Source organism: Odocoileus virginianus, chromosome 15 (assembly GCF_023699985.2).
Source record: "Odocoileus virginianus isolate 20LAN1187 ecotype Illinois chromosome 15, Ovbor_1.2, whole genome shotgun sequence".
Lineage (NCBI taxonomy): Eukaryota > Metazoa > Chordata > Mammalia > Artiodactyla > Cervidae > Odocoileus > Odocoileus virginianus.
In genome coordinates, this window is record NC_069688.1 from 22,230,303 (window position 1) to 22,253,544 (window position 23,242).

The window sequence follows — 23,242 nt, forward strand, 5'->3', positions numbered from 1 at the left end:
CCCAGGCAAGAATACTGGAGTGGGTTGCCATTTCCTGCTCCAGAGGACTTCACAACCCAAGGGGATCAATCCCACATCTCCTGCATTGCAGGCAGGGGTTTTTTTTGTTTTGTTTTTTGGTTTTTTTTTTTTAACCACTGGGCCCCTGGGGAAGCCCCTATCACAGGATAAGACAAGACTTAAAGAAACCGATAACTTCAAGTTACCAGTCACAGAAAAACATGTGTAAAATAGGCCAAGGCAAGTATGCTTGATGACTAGTCTTACAGAAGTAATTAGAAGTCAGAGACCAACAGGTATTAACAAACTTTCGGTTCAGTTCAGTCACTCAGTCGTGTCCAACTCCTTGGGACCCTATGTACTGCAACATGCCAGGCTTCCCTGCCCATCACCAACTCCTGGAGCTTGCTCAAACTCAAGTCCATCAAGTTTGTAATGCCATCCAACCACTTCGTCCTCTGTCGGCCCCTTCTCCTCCCACCTTCAATCTTTCCCAGCATCGGGGACTTTTCTAAGGAGTCAGTTCTTTGCATCAGGTGGCCAAAGTATTGGGGCTTTGGCTTTTCAGTGTCAGTCATTCCAATGAATATTCAGGACTGATTTCCTTTAGGATTGACTGGTCTGATCTCCTTGCAGTCTTATAGAAGTAATATATAACAAGTCTTAGAGAAGTAATCAGAAGCCAGAGACCAATAGGTATTATTTAACTTTAGGGAACTATTTTGATTTCTTGGTCTTGCATGACCATTGCTTCTCTTTCACGAATTACTAATTGAGGTCTCCCAGGTAAATCAGATCCTCAGTCTAGGTCTATTAACTAAATTAAGAGAATTTTATCATCCCTGGAGTCAGGCCACCATCCACTCTCCAGTGCTTTATGGATGACCTTCGAGAAACGTCTGTCATCCTTTTTACCTGCTTCAACCTCTGACTCAAACCCTCAGTCTATGGGAAAGAAATAGATGCACACACTTTGGAGGCTTTAGCTTAAACCACAATGCACAACTCAACCCAGTTATCATCCTCAAGAGGGGAGAACTCACTGGCTCCCGAGGCCAGGCACCTTGCCCTTCTCGTCACCTCTGTGTCCCCAGCACACAGCAAGCGGTTACACACATCTGTTGAATGCATAACTGAAAAAAACAAATATCTGAAGGCCTAGATCTGCAGTCACTTTGTTAACCACCACATAATTTTATTCTCTCATTCGTCTCATACACAAGAGTGGTAGTATCCTCATTTCATAGAAAATTGATACACTACAGAACTAACTGACGTGCCCAGAGTAAACAACAGAACCAGTATTACAAGCCAGGTTAACCCCACTCTGAATCCCAAGTCATCACGCCAGTTTCTCTCAATTAGATTCCAAGGAAGTGTGATGCCCAAGAGAAGTTCACAGATAAGCCTTGTGGGGGGTGAGGGTAGGGGGAGAGTGGTACCCAGGTAGGTGTGATTAGGAAACACTGTGCATTATACTCAATTCTCAGTGAATATCACTGTATCAAAGGATCACAAAGGACTTAAAGGAACCCTGCTAGCTTTAAACCTGAAGACTAGTGACCCTAACTGATCTCACCTTGGGAACTCATTAAAGGACATCCATCCCATCTTCTGGAGACAGCAGTGCTTCCTGGGGCAGAGTGGGGAAGTCTGTACTATGTCATGACATCTATCAAGGCTGCCACTCCAACTTGCCATCAAGAGATGCCGCTGATAGCAGGCCACACCACTCTGGAAAAACAAACTTTCTGGACTCCTTATTCATAATCAGTAGAGTGAATGTCTTAGGCAAAAGAATCTACTATAAAAATTCAAACTGTCCCTAAGGTTTAACTGCTCTAGGCTAAAGTTCCTTAAATGGATTTGCACCTTGAAGAGAGTGTCAGTTTTCAAATCAGCTATGTTCTAAATATTTTTGCATCAGTTGTTTGAAACTCAGAAGCTATTTTCTCACAGACACATAGTAAACATGAGTTCCAAACCAAACCATGACCATCAAGTCTAAACAACAGTCCCGGTGAAAACTGCACACACACAACATAAAACATCAGAAAACTGTACTCAGATATCAGCAGTTACATTAAAGTGAAAAGTACAAAAATTTGTCTTAAATAATGGCTCTAAACAAAATGCAATTTTAATTTTATAGAGTTTCTGAAGGGGTAACAGAAATATTTTCAAATGTGTTGGAAGGTGACTGTACTGGATTAAGATTGCCTGCTTTCACTTTAAAATGAATGGCTTCCCTTGAGACAAGAGTATTACCATCCCTATACTGGTGCTCATCAACCATGAGCTGTGAGTGGACCAAGAAAAACAAAAAGAGCTGGTAAGGTAAAGAATGAGGTCATTTTCAGGGAAAGGGTTAAGTGATGCTGTGAAAACTGTTTCCTAAGCAGGTCCATGGCAGTAATTATTAAACAGGATAAATAGGGAGTAGGAGAGAGAGAGCAGATTTAGGGAAGTGGAAGGTAAGAGAGAAAGTGTACATCTGGCTGTGGATCATTTAAGAGCCTACAAACTGATATTATAATTCAGGAAACATAGTACAACATCACCTTAGCTATATTGTATACCATTGTCCCTATAATTTCAGACAGACCTGTGTTATTTTATCAGCAAATAGTGTTCATTCAAATGTTGAACATATAAACTGAATACCTTCTAACAGATGCTTTTGTTGAGTGATCATGCTCATACAGGCTATGACTGATTAAAGAAAATGAACACCATATAGCTACTACCTTTTACAGTTCTGTTTACATTTTCATTTTTCTGCTTGCTTGAAATCTCAGACCCAGTGGTTTCAAGAAGCAGCATGCTTTCCTGATTAAGGACACAAGTTTGAAGCCAAACTTCTAGAAGTTTAATTCAGTGCTGCGGCTGACTGCTCCTTGGCTTCCCTGTCTATAAAAGTGGGTGACAATGACACTGCCTATTCCCCAGGGCCTGATGGAAATGAACTAAGTTCATACATGAACGGTGCTCGGAATGATGGTTGATACATGGTAAGTGCTCAAAATGTACGTGCCATCGTTACACATGTGTTTTAAATCACTTCAGTCGTATCTGACTCCCTGCCACCCTATGGACTGTAGCCCACCAGGCTCCTCTGTCCATGGGATTCTCCAGGCAAGAATACTGGAGTGGGTTGCCACGCCCACCTCCAGGGGATCTTCCTGACCCAGGGATTGAACCTATGTCTCTTATGTGTCCGGCATTGGCAGGTGGGTTCTTTACCACTAGCGCCACCTGGGGCCATCCTTATACTGGCATATGAAATATAAAAATCAACAAAGCTATATATTGAGTATTTCTCTGCATATTACTGAGAGAAAAATGTAGGGTGCAGAATATCGTTAAGGAAAAATAAAACTAATGAAAAGTATACATACTTGAATATGAAAAAAGAAGTGCTCAGGGTAGGTGCTATGTCTATGTCTATAGAAACAAAGTGTATCACTAGGAGACACAAAAAGCTTTGCTGGAAGAAACTAAGGGTAGGGAAGATGAAGGGGGCTTTATTCTTCTCTGTAAACCCTTGTGGACCTTTGTAATTTTGTCCATGCTCATTTATTATTATTCAATACATTTAAAATATATTCATTAAACTTCAATTTATTTTGACAATGAAGCTAGGAATAAAATTGATAGCCATTAATCATCAATATCACCTCTATTGAAAAGTTAATCCCAAACTCATCCATTAAGCCATCCAATCCCAATTAAATGGAGAGATGGGAAACACATACAACTTTCTACATCCTTTCCTCAACCATCTCCAATTTAAAACTTTAATATGTATGAAAAGATTAAGAAGTTGTGTACATATATACAGTGGAATATTAGCCATAAAAAAGAATGAATTGAGCCAGTTCTACTGAGATGGATGAACCTAGAGCCTGCTATACAGAGTAAGTCAAAAAGAAACACAAATATAGCATATTAACATATATATGGAATCTAGAAAAATGGTACTGATGAACCAGTTTGCAGGGTAGCAATAGAGAAAAGCAGAGAGAAAAGAGCTGTGCACACAGCAGGGGGAATGAGAGGGTGAAAAGGATTGAGAGGAGGACTGAAACATGTACACCACATGTAAAAGAGCTAGCTAGTGGGAATTTGCTATATGATGCAGGGTGCTCAACCCACTGCTGGGTGACAGCCTGGAGGGGTCGGATAGGGTGGGAGGTGGGAAGGAGGTTCAAGAAGGAGGGGGCATACGTATATACCTATGGCTGATTCACGGTGATGTGTGGCAGAAACCAACATAACATTGCAAGGCAATTATCCTCCAATTAAAAAGAAAACAAGAAATAAAATTTAAAAAGTTTTTAATCTGTAAATGCTGATGCCCTTCAACTTAAACAAAGGAATGTATATTGATTTGTGTTGGTCACAAAGGGTACTTAAGACTTCACAGAAACAATGACTAACTTACCTACGAAAGGTAACATGATAAATGTCTGGGAGATACGTAAACTAATTAGCTCAATAATACGTGCTTTCTGATCTTTATTATTTTTATACCAATTATCCATTACGCATAAATATAAGAAAGAATGACATAGTAGAATCCAAGTGTACTAAGGCATCCTGATTTCATGCCAGCTAACTGAAAAACTTCATCAAACTAGTAATGAGGCACAACATGGGTAAATGTGAAAACACTGGATTTTTCACTTCCTAGAAACAAGTCTAAAATTCAAAGGTATGGCGATTGACAATATTCCTGGCAAAATAAAAAAGAGTGAATTTTATAATCTCATTAAGGTTAACACCACACATTCCCTGGGGGTGGGGGTGGGTGGTGGATGACAAATAAATGCCATCAAGACAACCAAGCACAGGAACCCCAAACATCTGTTTTGTTTTCTCACATCTTAATAGCCTGGCTATTTTAGATACAAATATTTGTTGTGCTGACAAATGTTTCCAAATGCTAGTTCAAATTCTGTTCAAATAGTTGCTTTTTGAGCTAAACAAACTGTAAACCCTTCCGAAGTCCAGGAGGCATCTGTGGAAAGGAGCAAATATGGCCTAAAGTTTTGCAAAACAGTTCACTCAGCAAAATATAGGTAATATAGATGTGGCATTCATAGTGTTCCCTGCATTCACTGGAAAGACGGCCGGCAGTTTAGTTTTTCATCCCTTCTCACCAAACTCCTGTTAGAGTTCAGAGCTCTCCTGCCACTTTGCACAAGAATGTTCCCCTGTTTTTCATGTGCCTTGCTCTACTTTCTAGGCCTTGGCAAGGATCAAAGAAGCAGAGGGAACAAATGGTTTCCCATGCATATTGAATTCCCTCTTATACTGATTTTTCCTCTGTCACTTGAAATTCAATATTGGCAAGATTCCTGTACATCACCTTAACCAGTAAATTGTCTGCATGCAGTCAAAGCATGAAAAGGTAGATTTCAACATTAAGGTTTTTGTAGGAAATTCAAATGAACAAATCCTTTCAAAAAGGAACTTTCCTATGTGATCCATGCTAAATTCATAAATACATAATTAGCTTTTATTCCCATTTGATCTAAAATAATTATTTATCATTTACTTTTATCTCTCTCTGATTGCTTTGTACTACTCTAAAAATACAATGTTACAGGTGAATAGCCCTTTCATAAGAACTTGGCTTCAAAATTCCTGATCAACTTGAGTATTCAAGAGTTACATGCCTATTTTCCTCACCTGTAAAATGGAAACAAATAGTACTGACTTCATGGGTATGTTTATAAGACTACAAGTAATATGTTGTTAAGCTCTAAACACAATAATTATACTTTTACTATGTATTATTATTATATTCACCATCATAATAATTGTGAGATGTTCTAAGACTTTATGGGCAAGAATAACGTTTTCAAACCAATTTAACTATAGCACAGTAATTTAGATTACAAATGAGTACTCATATTTTAATTATACATACATGAGTCATATAATAAAAACATTTTTAAAAGAATATCTGAAGTGTTCTTTTTAGAAAAGTCAATTTCAAAAGTCTCTTTGTGAATGACTCTCAAAGTGGTTAAATTATCTTCATCTCATTTTTTAAAAAAATGTATTCAGTTATGTTGGTAACAATATGACTTAAGATTTCAGGGCTCAGTTCAAGGAAAGAAAATATTCTTTTCATTTCAGTGGCTAAGAGATGATAGTATGAGAGCTTAGATGTTAGTACAAAAGGAAAACATTCTAAAATGTCCTTTTCTTTTTTCTTACTCTATATATTTTTAAACAGAAGAAAAATCATTCACTTTGCAAAGAAAAGTTGTTTCAAAAATAAAAAGATGTTCTTTTAATATTTTAAAAGGTATTTAAAATGAAAGTCATGATTTAAAACTTAAAGTAATATTGGATTTAATTTTGATGTTATTTTACAGTATTATATTTGAGCAGAGTTTACTCTGACCAAAATTTTCTTATAGTAGATAATAGAATGCCAATGTACTATGTAATACCCTTCTCTCAGAAACAAAACACATTCTCTAACAATGAAAAGTCATATAATTGGGAAGATGTGAATAACTGGATGGCTGTAATAAATGATATATTCTATGCACTATCAAATTTCTAAGATTTTTCTCCAGTAAAATGTATATAAAATATATGTCTCTTTACAAGGTAAGGTTTCAATGATAGTGAAAATAAAAATATTCTGAACTCAATGAAAATAGAAAAAACCTATCAAATATTGTGGGCTGCAACAAAAGCAGTGTTTAAAGGGAACTTCACAGTATTAAATGTGTATGTTAGAAAAAAAGAAAGATTTAAAATCAATTATCTAAACTTTAAGCCTTAGAAAAGTAGAAAAAGAGGGGCAAATTAAATCAAAAGCAGAAGAAATCCTAAAAATCCTAGAAGTCTTAGTGAAACTGCAAATAGGAAAACAATAGAGAAAAATCAATAAAACTAAAAGCTGGTGAGAGGAGGAGAAGGGGACAATAGAGGAGGAGATGGTTGGATGGAATCACCGATTCAATGGACATGAGTTTGAGCAAGCTCCAGGAACTGGTGATGAACAGGGAAGCCTGGCGTGCTGCAGTCCATGGGGTTGCAAAGAGTCGGACACAGCTGAGCAACTGAACTGAACTGAACTGAAAAGTTGGCTCTTTGAAAAGACCAAAAAATTAATAAACTTCTAGTTGGGTTAACCAAGACATAAAAAGAGATAAGACACAAATTTCTAATACCAGAAATAAGAGAGGGGTCCATTACTAGCAATTCCATGGACATCAGAAGGATAACAAAAGAATATTCTGAACAACTCTATGCCCACAAACTTTATAGATCATAACATAAGAGAAAACCCAGGGTTTGGCAATGAGTCTTCAGATATTAAACCAAATGGATGTTCCATGAAAGAAAAAAAAAAATTCACTCAAATTAAAAACCTCTGCTTTGCAAAAAATAATGCTAATAAAAAGACAATATATAGACCAGGAGAAAGTATTTGCAAAAGTACATGTGACAAAGGACATATCTGAAATATACAAAAACTTTTCAAAACTCAACAACAAAATGACCTGAGTACAAGGTGGGCAAAAGATCTGAACAGATACCTCATCAAAGAAGATACACAGAAGGCAAATAATTATACAAAAAGATACTCAACATCATATTTCATTAGGAAAGTGAAATTAAAACAATTAGATAGCAGAACACACCTATCAGAATGGCCCAAAGCTGAAAGCTGACAAATCAAATGCTAGTAAAGATGTGGAGCAAAAAGAACTCTCATTCTTGCTGGTAGAAATGCAAAATGGTACAGCCACTTGGAAAGACATTTTGGCAGCTTCTTATAAAACTAAACATATGCTTACCATACAATCTAGCCATCAGACTCAGGAATTTTCCGAGATGAGTTGAAAACTTATGTCCATATAAAAACATACATGAATGCTTATAGTAGCTTTATTTATAATTGCCAAAATTGGAAGCAACCAAGATATCCTTCAGTTAGGAGTGGGCACAATTTTCATGAATCCAATAAGTTAATTAAAACTGTGTTGAATGATCAGATAAATTTCACTATACTTCTCAAGGTATATGGATTCTTACCTATCTCCAAATGATGTAAATTTTTTTAAGATTGTCAAGGCATGACTAACAAATTCCTTTTTTTAAATGAATGCAAAGGCACTGTTTTTAGTTTTTAAAACTTGAAATTATGCTTTCACATTCAAGTTATGTTATTTTTAATGTATTACATATGTCTACTTAAAGGAGGCTACAGATTTCAATATTTAACTACAAACATTAAAATAACTTATGAACTTAAGATTCATAAGGAGGTACATATTTATAACTAATACTGCATAATATCATAGACTTGAAAGATTACTATCGTGCATATAAATTTCAAAATGTCCAGTTAAAAATAAATGAGTCCTGGGAATTCCCTGGCTGTCCAGTGGTTAGGACTCCATGCTTCCATTTATAGTTTCAATCCATGATCGGGGAACTAAGATCCCATAAGTTGTAAGGCATGGTGAAAAAAACAATAAAAATATAAATTCCTCAACTGAAAAAATGAATCCTTACCTATTCACATTGAAAAAAGCCCTTACAAGGTCATCTTATTTGTGCATTATGATACAACAATTCTATGAACAATAAAGAACAGATACCATAAAGTATGGAAGAACTCATGGATGATGGATTCATCTGTACTGTGTAATTTCATGAAACTGAAAGGCAGAAACTTAGTCATATACGAGATAATGACTAGAATTTAACTTCCCAGTATTGCAAATACTGACTATAAACCAAATAGACTATTAATAGGGGAAAAAAACACCTGAAATAATTTCAACAAAAATAAATATGTTCAGAAAAAGAGACTCAGATGTATGGAACAGACTTGTGGACTCTGGGAGAAGGCGAGGGTGGGATGTTTCAGGAGAACAGCATTGAAACATGTTATTATCTAGGGTGAAACAAATCACCAGCCTAGGTTGGGTGCATGAGACAAGTGCTCGGGCCTGGTGCACTGGGAAGACCCAGAGGGATCGGGTGGAGAGGGAGGTGGGAGGGGGGACTGGGATGGGGAGTACATGTAAATCCATGGCTAATTCATATCAATGTATAACAAAAACTACTGTAATGATGTAAAGTAATTAGCCTCCAACTAATAAAAATTAAAAAAAAAAATAAAATTAAAAAAAAAAAAATATGTTATTTTAACTACAGTTTCAAATCAAAAATGTTAGGTTATATGTAATAAATCATTCTTCTAATTATTTAGCTTAATGATTTTTATAGACTTTATCATCAATACTTTCCTGTCATCCATAATGTTCTATATGACTAGTAACAAAGTAAAGTGAATACCAAACAACTTAGGCTGAATCCAGTCTTACCACAAATGTTTAAAAAAAAGATGAAAATTTCCTTGAATTTTTAAAGTAATCCACATTTCTTTTTCAATGTGTAAACTCACTCAACTTTTCACTCCTCACTATGTAACACAATAAAGGTTGACCCACTGCAAACACATTTTTAGTGGGAAGTGATGAATATTAAAAAAATCTGAAAAATATTATTTTTTCTCCACTTCAATTCATTCCTATTCTATAGCAATAAAGATACTGAAATTGAAATAAGTACCCAGAACACTAAGCATACATTCAAATAAAACCTAAAATAAATCAATTAATCTTAAAATAAAATTATATATACTTTTCAAAAATTATAATTTCACACTTTTCCCCATCTGGTGTGGCTTGGTGCCCACTAATCCCCACTCTTTCACATGGCATCCCTTTTATAAACAAAATTCACTTAGAACAATGTCAAGTTTCAGAGAGAAAGTTTTATGGTATGTCCAAATGGCCTTTTTATAAAGCTCTAATCAAACTTAATTTAAGAAACATGATTAAGTCTTCAGTTTGTTTTATATTGTGCTCTTCACCACCAAAATGTCATGAATTAAGTAAAATTATTCTGCTGTCTCCTTTTCTCAGTATCTTATTCCACAGACCCTGAAGAATTTTTCTGTTTCACATTCACGTATCTGTCCTCGTTTCAAAGTTCCTTTTGGTCCTCAAGAACCTTTCATGACCCAGAAGGTTCATGTAAAAACACAAGTTATCTCTAAATTTCAACAAACCATTCTCTCTCCTCTTGATACCTACATGAAGTCGAGGTGACAAGCAGAAACAGGAAAGTTCTACAGTAACTTCTACCAGACATTCAATTCCTTTGATAACAAAGTTTACTTAAGTGGGATTATACAGATGTGCAATCTAATTAAAAGGTAGAAAAATACATATATGAGGTTCTATGAACACTTTTTATATATGTGAACTGAGTGAATATATCAAGCTACTTTTAAAAATTGAAGTATAGCTGATTGACAATAAAATGTTAGTTGCAGATGCATGGCACAGTGATTCAGTACTAATATACACACACACATATGTATATATTTAGCACAGTGATTCCATCTTATTTATATATGTCTTACATATTTTATTATATATATTCTCCTTCAGATTCTCTTCCCTTATAAGTTATTACAAAATATCAAATATAGTTTTCTGTGCTTTGCAGTAGGTCCTTATTAGTTACCTAATAAGTTAATAATAATTAATCCCAGCCTCCTAATTTCTTACTTCTCCAACCTCCACTTCACCCTCTGGTAATCATAAGTTTCTTTTCTATGTCTGTGAGTCTCTTTCTGATCTGGAGATAAGTTCATTTGGATTTTTTTCTTAAGTTTCCACATATAAGCCATGTCATAAGATAAAAGCTCATTTTTTTCTTAAATAAAGATAAGTGGAATATGATAATCAAGATAAACACGTCTAGAGTTGAGATATGCAGCAGAAACTGTATTTACAGTTAGTTGGAATACAAGATTAAGAATGATTTAACTTCCTACTCTCGAATAAAACAGTGTCCACACCCATTTAAGAGAAAAAGTAGAACGACTAAACATTTAAAGGAGTTTTGAGGAGGATCATCTGCTAAGATTTACAAGGTAAATCTAGAGTCAAAATTTAAATCAGCATCTATTACATAAAACTTTTTTCTCACCATGATTTGGGATAACCACCAAGAATTAACACTCTGATCATGTCATGAAGTGAGTCACAATGTAAGACCATTTTAATATGACTGACTGGGCTCTGGCTTTAGGAGTAAAAGGCAAAGGGAACATACTCAGGGCTTCTTTAAGGATAATAGTTCACTTCTAATCTATGAAAGGAAAGATTGTATTTTTAAAAAGTTAAGGATGCAAGACTTCAGTGGCAGTAGAGTGGTTAAGACTCTGCACTCCCAATGCAGGGAGCCTGGGTTCGATCCCTAGTCAGGGAAATGGATCTCACATGCTGCAATTAAAAGTTCACATGCACAACTAAAAGATCCCGTGTGCTGCAACTAAGACCTAGCACAGATAGACAGACATTTTTAAAAGTTAAGAATTCAAGAAGTACAAGAGAAAATGTAAGAAACCTAGATGGAGGCCAATTCAGAAAATTAAGCATACACTAATAAGAGTTCCAGAAAAAATTAATGGAGGGGGAGAAGTATTAAAGACATAGTAGACAGACTTCTGGAGACAGACTTTCATTTAAAAGGGCCCATCAAATGTACACTTGCTCCTTAAGAAAAGTGATGACAAGCCTAGATAGCATATTAAAAAACAGAAACATCACTTTGCTTTCAAAGGTCCATCTAGTCAAGGTTATGGTTTTCCTGGTAGTCATGTACAGATGTGAGAGGTGGACCATAAAGAAGGCAGAGTGCCAAAGAAATTGGTGCTTTTTAAACTGTGGTGCTGAAATAGAAAGCCCAGAGATAAATCCACGCACCTATGGACACCTTATCTTTGACGAAGGAGGCAAGAATATACAATGGAAAAAAGACAATCTCTTTAACAAGTGGTTTTGGGAAAACTGGTCAACCATTTGTAAAAGAATGAAACTAGAACACTTTCTAACACCATACACAAAATAAACCCAAAATGGATTAAAGATCTAAACATAAGACCAGAAACTATAAAACTCCTAAAGGAAAGCATAGGCAAAACACTCTGACATAAATCACAGCAGGATCCTCTATGATCCACATCACAGAGTAATGGAAATAAAAGCAAAAATAAACAAATGGGACCTAATGAAACTTAAAAGCTTTTGCACAACAAAGGAAACTATAAACAAGGTGAAAACACAGCCTTCAGAATGGGAGAAAATAATAGCAAACAAAACAACTGACAAAGAATTAATCTCAAAAATATACAAGAAACTCCTGCAGCTCAATTCCAGAAAAATAAATGACCCAATCAAAAAATGGGCCAAAGAACTAAACAGACATTTCTCCAAAGAAGACATACAGATGGCTAACAAACACATGAAAAGATGCTGAACATCACTCATTATCAGAGAAATGCCAATCAAAATCACAATTAGGTACCATCTCACACCAGTCAGAATGGCTGCTATCCAAAAGTCTACAAGCAATAAATGCTGGAGAGGGTGTGGAGAAAAGGGAACCCTCTTACACTGTTGGTGGGAATGCAAACTAGTACAGCTACTGTGGAGAACAGTGTGGAGATTCCTTAAAAAACTGGAAATAGAACTGCCATATGACCCAGCAATCCCACTGCTGGGCATACACACTGAGGAAACCAGAATTGAAAGAGACATGTGCACCCCAATGTTCATCACAGCACTGTTTATAATAGCCAGGACATGGAAGCAACCTAGATGTCCATCGGCAGATGAATGGATAAGAAAGCTGTGGTACATATACACAATGGAATATTACTCAGCCACTAAAAAGAATACATATGAGTCAGTTCTAATGAGGTGGATGAAACTGGAGCCTATTATACAGAGTGAAGGAAGTCAGAACGAAAAACACCAATACAGTATGTTAACACATATATATGGAATTTAGAAAGATGGTAACGATGACCCTATATGCGAGACAACAAAAGAGACACAGATGTAAAGAACAGACTTTTGGACTCTGTGGGAGAAGGCGAGGGTGGGATGATCTGAGAGAATAGCACTGAAACATGTATATTATCATATGTGAAACAGATCGCCAGATCAGGTTCGATGCATGAGATAGGTGCTCAGGGCTGGAGCAATGGGATGACCCAGAGGGATGGGATCAGGATGGGGAACACATGTACACCCATGGTTGATTCATGTCAATGTATGGTAAAAGCCACTACAATATTGTAAAGTAATTAGCCTCCAATTAAAATAAATTTAAAAAAATAAAATAAACTTTGGTACTGGAGAAGACTCTTGAGACTCCCTTGAACAGCAAGGAGATCAAATCAGTCAATCCTAAAGGAAATCAACCCTGAATATTGACTGGAAGGACCGATGCTGAAGTTCCAGTATTTTGGGCACCTAAAGCAAAGAGCCAACTCATTGGAAAAGATTTTGATGCTGGGAAAGACTGAGGGCAGGAGAAAGGGATAACACAGGATGAGATGGTTGAATGGCTTCACTGACTCAATGGACATGAGTTTGAGCAAACTCTGGGAGACAGTAAAAGACAGGGAAGCCTGGCGTGCGGCAGTCATGAGATTGCAAAGAGTGGGACATGACTTAGTGATTGCACAACAACCACGAAATGTTGTGCAGAAGTACAAAAAATGCCCACTCTCAGAAACATTGCTATAAAATTCACAGTAGGTCATGAGTGGGAAAGGGTAGGCCAAAAGAATCACTGTCTTCCATGACTGATCCTTAGAGGCTATTTGATTTTTTGAAAAGCATTATTTCATGATGATAAACATTAAATTCAAGATGATGTCATTTATATTCATATGTCAACACATTTAAAGTTACAGTTAAGCGTCCTAGCTAAATATTTATAATTATACATCCAAAAAGCTACATATATACCCTGAAAATGGAGTACATGCACAACTAAATAAAATCTCATGTATTTTTACATGAGATCATATCTCATCTTATTTCATGTGTTTTCAAGTTTATAACTTCACATGAAAGCTTTTAAGCAAATAAGTCAAAATAAAATTAATGTCACAATGATGCTGCTTGACTAAAGGCCTTGCCAAAACTTGCCAGAAGTGTGCAACCATTGTCATGAATATATGACTATAGAAAAATGCATTTAAACCATCAGAAATACAGCCTGCAGGACTAATAAAAGGTAAGTAATTACCTGCTGCGGGATCTGTAACTGCTTGGCTGGTAATGCCAGATGGCGGCTCCTGAAGCTGGTAAGTGGCATTCGTGGACGGCGTTGTTGGACTGCTGCTGCTACCCGTCATGTAATGTGCTGGATACGGTGAGCTGTTATAATACTGTGCATACTGACCCTGGCCGAAACTGGGATAAGATGGATAGTCCTACCAAATTAAACCACACAAGAACAGTCAGTCAGAATACAGCTGCTGCCTTCTTACATTTCAGAGTATAACCGTCAATACGCTGGCATCTCTGTCTTCTCTGAATTCACAAAGGAACACACAAGCACACACTGACTGAAGTGCAAAGACATGCAAACCAATTTTCGGTAAGACTGGATTCCCTCTTCGTATTTCTTCTATTTCAGGTTGCATTATTAGGTAAAATTTAACCAATCTGAAAACCAAATGACTCACCATATAGGAATGAATGCTAAAGACATTTTTTGAAAAAAAAAATCTATCAGAAAGTTTAAGAAAGCTCTCAATTATAGTGCAATATAAATGGATCTTTCTTTATATAAGAAAATCATCTATTGTACTTTTTTTTAGTTTCAGAAGTCAACATGGCTCTTAAAATTACCTGCTGTGAGCTGTTAAATCCAGAGGAATTTGTGAGTGAATTATTTCCTGTATATAATCCTGATGATGTTGTAAAACTGCTACCTAAAATAAAATGAAAAGAAACATGAGTGACTAAGCCATGTCGAGTAATGTGTCTATAGGAAATTATTATTTAGATAAAGCAGAGCTGGGGTTCACTGCAAATGCATTTGGTTTATCTTGAAACCAGAATAAATTGCCGTAGCTAAAATTCTGGTTTCATAAAACGGCTGACAATTTTAGTATCACTATACAACTGAGAATTCATAAGTAAAGAGGTTTACATTTCTGAGGACATGAGGAACTCATAAACTATGGACAAAATTATGTATTTGTTTAAAATATCAGACACCTAGCTTTCCATTTCAATTTGTAAAATGCATAGAATTTTCACATCTTTACATTAAATATGCTTATTGTAAAGTAGTGGGATCAGATTAGATGATCTTTAAAATTCCTGCTAGCTCAAAAACTATGATGCTCCTTCCAAAAGCCCAAGATGCTTTCCAACTGGCACTTGTTATCTGAATGGCCCATGGAAGAAGCTGATTATTTTATTTCACAGAAGAGTGAATGGAAGCACTTGGAGTATTTGATAAAACAAAGATCAGAGAGGAACATGTGCTGTGTAGGTAATATTCTATTTGTCGAATGTCTCTGTACTCTAGAACAAACAGCAGAGTTGTACAGGATTCAAACCAAAAAGCAAATCTTAGTTTTCTCCTTCAACAGATTTACTATCTTTTTGTTTAGTCATGTAAAGCAACAATATACTGTTTTTTTTTATTGAAGTATAATTGATTAACAATGTTGAGTTAATTTCTGCTGCAGAGCAAAGTGAATAGATAATATATATATACACATATTCTTTATATTCTTTTCTATTATGGTTTATCTCAAGATACTGAATCTAGTTCCCTGTGCTATACAGTAGGACCTTGTTGTTCACCCATTCTATTAAACAGTTTCCATGTGCTAATCCCAAACCCTCAGTCCATACCTCACTCACCCCACAGTCCCCTCAGCAACCACAAGTCTGTTCTCTACGTCTGTGAGTCTGCTCCTATTTCATAGGTAGGTTCATTTGTGTCATATTTTAGATTCCACATATAAATCACATGACATTTGTCTTTCTCTTTCTGACTTACATCCTTTAGCATGATAATCTCCAGGTCTATCCATGTTGCTGCAAATGGCATTATTTCACTCTATTTTATGGTTGAGGAGTATTCCATTGTGTGTGTGTGTCTGTGTGTGTGCGTGCGTGTGTGTATTCAGTTCAGTTGCTCATTTGTATCCAACTCTTTGTGACCCCATGGACTGTAGCATGCCAGGTTTCCCTGTCTATCACCAACTATATATATATGTATGCGTGTATATATATATATGTATAGGTATATATACACACACACACATCCCATCTTCTTATCAATTCATCTGTCAATGGACACTTAGCTTGTTTCTATGCTTGAATATTGTGAATAGTGCTGCTATGAACACAGAGGTGCATGTATCTTTAATAATACACTATTTTTGACTATCATTTTAGTGAAGATTTTTTAAAGGCCAGGGATTAGCAAACGTGTAAAAAAATGGCATTCAAACATACAAAAAATTAAATAAGACAAGCTACTGGGCTATTTGGTCATAGTCAAGAATATTATATACCATTTTAACCCAGTAATTATATCGCTAGGCTTTTACTCTAAGAAAAAAATATGATCTATACTACGAGGTAGTTAGCAAAGATGTTCTTCAGTGTTATTTCTAATAATCAAACACAGAAAGTAATCCCGAGTCCTTAATAGACATTATTCAGAAAATGGAATATTAGGAAGCTGTTGAAAAAGCATCATAATGACATTTAACAACATTGGAAATAGTTGCATACTAATTTTTTAAAACAAAAACTTAAGCAATGAAAATGTTTTTTGTGATCTCATTTGAAACATTTTTAACAGCATAAAATATTTACAAAAAGCACAAAAGGTCTCAGAATCTATGGAGGGGTGCAGTCTATGGTCACAGAATATTCATGGAGCCAATGATCATTTTTAAATTTTCTACTCAGAACCTGTGTTACTTTTGTAAATAGAAAAACCATTCTTTAAAACAAAACTTGCGGCAAATGAGCAGTCTAGGCAGTAAATGTGTTGGTGGTTTAAGGAGGATGTCTTCAGTGTGAACCACCTATTCACAGATGCCTTCGGGTATGACATGCTAGTTAATATACATCAATTATGTACTTACTACTGAACATTTAAGTACTGGCTAAAAAGTCAGAAAACAGTAGAGTTTCCAGTTCATTACTTATGAGCTGTTTGGACTCTGGAAAAATCACCTAACTGTTCTAAGACATAATTTCCTTAGCTGCAAAAACTCTATTTCATAGGCTTCTTAAACAGATCAAATGAAGTTTTGGAGAATCTAACGAACAAGCCATAGTAACACACAAATATTCAGAACTGTTACGGTTTATCCCAGTAAACCTTTCTAAAATTCTCTACTGTATTTATGTATCTTCTCCCTCTTTTGACTTTCCCAAACTAGAGAAGCATGGCAATATCCTTGCATATCTAAAATTCTTTTCCTACCTACTTATCAAGTAACTACGCACTTTGAAAAACCAGTCAAGGACTTGCTATTTTTATTAAGAAAAGAAAATATTTCCTAAGATAGTTTAAATGTTATCACAGAATCATATTTGAGGTTTCCTCATTTGTAAATTTTAGGAATACCAGTTGTTCAAAGTTCCCAGAACACCTATTATAGAGAAGCAGAAAGTTATTATACTACTAATACTTATTCTACCACGAAAGTAGGAGTATCACTATAAAAGTTTTTTATATTGTTCCTCTGCATGTGGCAACCACATAGTCATTTTAAAAGTTTTGAATATAGGGCTCATGGTGATAAATACATGAGGAAAGAAGAATGATTAAGATACAGGCTTGGACCTCGAAGGCTTATCAGGTTAACATTAGCTTTTTTAAAAAAAAAAAAAAAAAAAAATGGACTTCCTGGGAAAATGTATTCCTTCTATAGATCTATATATCAGGGAAAATTACTATGAAATCTATATAAATATATGACAAACTTATAATGAACATTTTTAAAATTTCTTGTAAAAAACTCAAATTTATTGTGGATAAGAGTGTGACTATCAATACTTTTCAAACTTTATTATATATATTTGACAGAAAAAAATTACTCTCGGTTATGACTTGTAACTTTCATTTAAACTACACATTTTTGGGTTATGACTTGCTACTTTTATTTATACTACAAATTTTTGAACTGTAAATACTGACCTCAATAATCCCCATCCACTGAGAAAATGAATAAGATATAGAAAATATATTTTTTAAATGGATGTTTTTGTTCCATAACTTATTCCCTGGAACAAAGTAGAAAAGACCATGGAAGCTATATTGGCACATATAGGCCACTAGGGTCTGACCATGTAAATCACAGCTCAGTACTCTTAATGGTACCCAAGTGATTTCCCAGACTTCATGCTACTTCGACGACTGTACATTAGCTGGAATTCACCATAAGTTACACTCATTTACTGGCTGACTGCAGGCTGAGATTCCATTCCGTTTCATATGCAGGAGCAGGAGTTTAACGGCACTCCAGTGGCCTGCGAGACTTAATGCAACTTCCACAAGGATCTATGTCAGGCAGAGGTGGACAAGCTGGGGAGAATCAGGCTCAGGCAATATTAATTTTTAACCCCCAGAATCAGACCAGTAGGGCCTCCCCACCCACCTCCATATGTGACAGAGAGTTGCTAAACTTTTAGTCCAGGCCACCAGCATTGGATGTCTTCAAGAGCCTCCTTTCCTAGCTTCCTGCCCATCTTCTGGCTCCCTGCAGCTCACTCTCCACACCAGCAGTAGAATACTTTCTCTGAGGTACATATTTCATCTTCTTACTCCCTGTTCAAAAAAGTAACACCCCCTAGTACCCTCAGGATCAAATTCAAACTTATCAGGGCTTATGTATTAGGCCCTAACTGAGCTTCCCTGGTGGTTCAGATGGTAAAGAATCTGCCTGCAATGCGGGAGACCTGGGTTCAATCTCTGGGTTGGAAGATCTGAAGGACGGCATGGCAACCCACTCTAGCATTTTTGCCTGGAGAATTCCCATGGACAGAGGAGCCTGGTGACTAACAGTCTATGGGGTCGTAAAGAGTTGGACATGACTGAGCAACTTAAGCACAGCACAGCACCTAGTGTGAATTCAGTCTCTTAGATTTCTCTTGTCTTTTCCTAGGAATGCTGACCACACACCCACACAGATACACATTGCAGCCTCGCACATACTTTTTTATACTAAGAAAGTAATCACACTCATCAGGCATTTACAGAATGGAAGTTTCTCAGAAACCGTTTTGGGTATCGTGGCCCTTGAGCTGGGCTAAACAAAGCTCACAGGGAACAAAAAAGTGAAATAAAATCACTCAGTTATGTCTAACTCTTTGGGATCCCATGGACCATAGTTCACCAGGCTCCTCTGTCCATGGAATTCTCCAGGCAAGAATACTGGAGTGGGTTGCCATTCTCTTCTCCAGGGGATCTTCCCAACCCAGGGGTCAAACCTGGGTCTCCAGCATTGCAGGCTGTTTCTTTCCCATCTGAGCCGCCAGGGAAGCCCCAGGGAACAAAGGGTCCCACTCTAACAGCTGATCTGATTCAGAGTGGGTACCAGTACTTCCAGATGAATTTCACCAAAGCTTAGAACACCACAAAGCAAAGGCAAAACAGCGATGACAATACTCCCAAGAAAGCTTCTGTGTATATAGCTACTAAACCCACTTCCTATCTACACAGGCCTGGGAGACAAGACACAATTGTGCAGAAGGCTGCCATGTACCAGACTTAAGTATGGATGGTGCAGGGGAGGAAGGGCGAGCCATGACAAGGAAAAACGGATCCCTTCTTCCATTAAGATCCATCCTCTAAGACAGCAGACCCCAACCTTTTTGGCACCAGGGACTGGTTCCATGGAAGATAATTTTTCCACAGACCTTGGGTGGGGGTTGGATTATTTCAGGATGATTCAAGTGCATTACATGTATCGTGCACTTTATTTCTATTATTACATCAGCTCCACTTCAGATCATCAGACGTCAGATCCCAGAGGCTGGGGGCCCCTGCTCTAAGATAGTTTCTGTCTGATTCGTAAGTCTTCACTTATAATGTTAGATCACAGAATCAGTCTTAGTACTGAGAATTCATTTATCAAAATAAAATACAGAAGTATTTTCCTTTCTAGACACAAATGATTTTACATGAAAAATCATCTCCAGATAAAAAGAGAACAGAAATATTCTATGATAAATTGTTTGACATTTTATGTAACATTATATCATTAAAATTCCCCAAAGTAGAAAGAGCTCCCATTTAGAATCCATTATTTCTCACTCAAGGAGTTTGACTGAGTTGGGTTCAAATGGAGCTCCAATAATGCTCAATATTATTCTTGGTAGAGTTGGGAATTAAGTTACCTTCCGAGCAGGGTGGCAGTGGGACACTTTCTTTCCCATTAGTGAAAAGGAAAATCTTACCTGTTTAAGTAGTTTATTATTGTAAAAAAAAAAAAAATCACAGCCATTCTTCTTTTCTGGCAGGAAGAGGAGAAATTCGTTTCCTGACTAGAACACTGGAAAAATCTTTCCTTTCAGAACATCTCTAAGACAAAATTATTTTTCATTCCATTGCTTTTTTTTTTCTCCTATTTTTTGGCTGAACTGCACAGCATGTGGGATCTTAGTTCCCAAACCAGGGATTGAACCCATGCCTCCATTCATTGAGAGTGTACAGTCTTAACCACTGGAGCACAAGGGAAGTCCCTCCATTGCCTTCTTTTTAAAGTTAAGAACTTTTCCATTTTGAATGGAAAGATTATATATGTTATATTATGGGAAAAAAAACTTTCAAATAAGTTCAGTCCACAGTATCTATGGGCACATCTAATTGGCATTACAGTCTCAGTTACTATCCTAGAGGGTGCTGTGGACCCAAAGAAGCCAACGTCATGAGGAAAGTTTAAAAATACAGTCTCATGAAAACAACACTATGAAATATTAGCTTGTGTTACCTACGTAGGCACCGTAAGTTCTGACAGGGAGCTGCTCAGTCAATGAAATGAAAACATCTAGTTTGACTGGGAAGGACAATACACAGAAAATACACAAAGAATGTCAAGAAGGGTATTCTTGGCTTGGGGTGAAGATAAACTATCCAGAGGAGAAGATCCAAGAGTGAGAGGTTTATAGCCCAGGAGAGAGAGAGACTCAAGGAAGGTGACACAAGTTTCCTGATCATTTAAGAAAAGAATAACAGTTCAGGAAAAGAAATGGCATTCTTTATCAGAAAAACCCAGGGATCTGAATGCTGATCATACTGTATTAGGACATAGGAAATGTTATGATTTCTGATTCTCCTTTTAAGGACTGCAGGAGGTGGGGGAAGCTGCTATAAATGCAAAGATACAACTGGAGCTGGAAAAGGGGAGTTGGGGATGGAGGTGCCCAGGGGAGGAATAGGCTGATCGAGCTACTTCCTAAGGCTTGCCTGTCCATAGCTCACTACATGAATTCAGGATGTTATCCTGAAAACTCATCCATTGTTGCTCCTCTTACTTAATGCTTCCCTCTATCAGCCCCCATTTCCCATCTTCACGATCTGGCTACGGTCCTATCTTCCCAATCAGCTTTCCCAGACAGTTCTTTTCTGCATTGACTTGACCTCTGGGAACGTGAGCTCAAAAATAATCGATACCATTGTTCTTGTACTGAACAAGCCTTCATTAGTCTTGTTTTCATAATGATCATAAGTTCCTTAAGTAAATGTGTTATATTTATTCACATGGTTCACATGGAGAAGAGGGCTTCCCAGGTGGTAAAGCATTTGTCTACCAAGCAGGAGATGTGGGTTCGATCCCTGGGTCAGGAAGATTCCCTAGAGAAGGAAATGGCAACCCACTGCAGTATTTTTGCCTGGAAAATTTCAGTGGACAGAGGAGCTGGCAGGCTATAGTTCAGGGTGTTGCAGAAGAGTTGGCACAACTTAGTGACTAAACAACAATAACATGTGGAGAAGAAGAAACCACGTCAATTCATGCCTTTGCAGAATTTCATGGAGGCTCCAGCAGAAGACAGAGCAAGTTATTTGAGAGTCTCAATTCAAGATGGTAATGACAGCAGCATCCAGAGATGACACAACTCTCATAAAGAATCAGGTATAGGAAGAATGGAAATTTTTCCATATATATATATATTTTTTTATATAGTGAAGGTAGAAGGCCATTTAGAAGGGGGATCTGAAGGCCCAATAGACACGAGGAAAGAAAACATTTCTCAAGTTCCTTATTTATTCAGCAACAAAAATGACAGTGGGGAAAGGAAAAAGTAACCATATAGTAATTGTTTATTTCTCAGACTTTTATCAAGAGGACATACACTTTGCTTATTTCTTTTAAACTAGATGGTGGTGTATAAAGGCTTATCTTTAAAAAGTAGATTATTATCACTACTTCAGATACAAATTATACAAAGAATATTAAATGCAGGGCCTATAAGCACCTTCTGGAAGGATTTAAAATGCCTGAGTTTCCAGAAAGAAAATCCCGCAGAGTTTTAAATCAAATAAAGTCTTAAATTGACTAAAGCATCATGAATTTTGAACAGCTCATAAAATCTCACTGATCTAGCTCAGTCAGATACTTATGTATCATCAGTGTGTACGTGCTAAGTCACTTCAATCATGTCTGACTCTTTGAGACCCTATGGACTAGTATCATGGGTATATAAATGAAAATAAGAGACTTGGTTGCAAACGAAAAATTTCAAATTCAGAATATAGTAACATTCTGTGTGTTTACCATCCATTTATCTCAGGATTTTCATATCCACTATCTGAGGTTATTTCCCACATCAGTATGTGAGATAATAATAATAATTATCGGCCACCTGTCACTTTCTAAAAAGCAGAAATGGTGATTTCTAGAAATGGTGGTTTCCTGGCCCAAGAACCCTGAGTTAGGGAGTGGCCATTAACTCCACTTTCAGATCACTGTTCACCATTCTACCACACCAAATCCACCCTTTACATGCTCTGATTCAGTAATGCTGAAGTGAATTATATATTGTGAAAAGTGGTATTTTTATTTTAGTTTTTAGTACTGAAGTAGAGCTGACTTACCATGTTGTATTAGCTTCTGATGTACGGCAAAGTGATTCACTTACATGTACATTAATACATATTCTTTTTCATACTCTTTCCAGTTTGTTATTATAAGATATTAGTTTCCTGTGCTATCCAGTAGGTCCTTGTTTATCTGTTTTGTATATAGTAGCTTGTACCTGCTAATCACTTATATGTGGAATCTAAAATATGATACAAATGAACTTGCTTACAAAACAGAAAGACCCACAGAGGTAGA

General features: G+C 36.6%; 1 protein-coding gene across 14 annotated transcripts in view; it reads right to left on the reverse strand.

Moving 5' to 3' along the window:
• The window catches only part of EYA1 (EYA transcriptional coactivator and phosphatase 1), a 471,064-nt gene that overhangs the window by 98,419 nt on the left and 349,403 nt on the right, over positions 1-23,242 (reverse strand). For all 14 annotated transcript variants that reach the window (XM_070477143.1, XM_070477142.1, XM_070477144.1 and 11 more), the window contains 2 exons: positions 14,772-14,854; positions 14,164-14,350 (listed from right to left, as the gene is read on the reverse strand). In XM_070477143.1, coding sequence (XP_070333244.1) covers positions 14,164-14,350; positions 14,772-14,854 — 270 coding nt within the window. The remainder of the gene's footprint in view (positions 1-14,163; positions 14,351-14,771; positions 14,855-23,242) is intronic.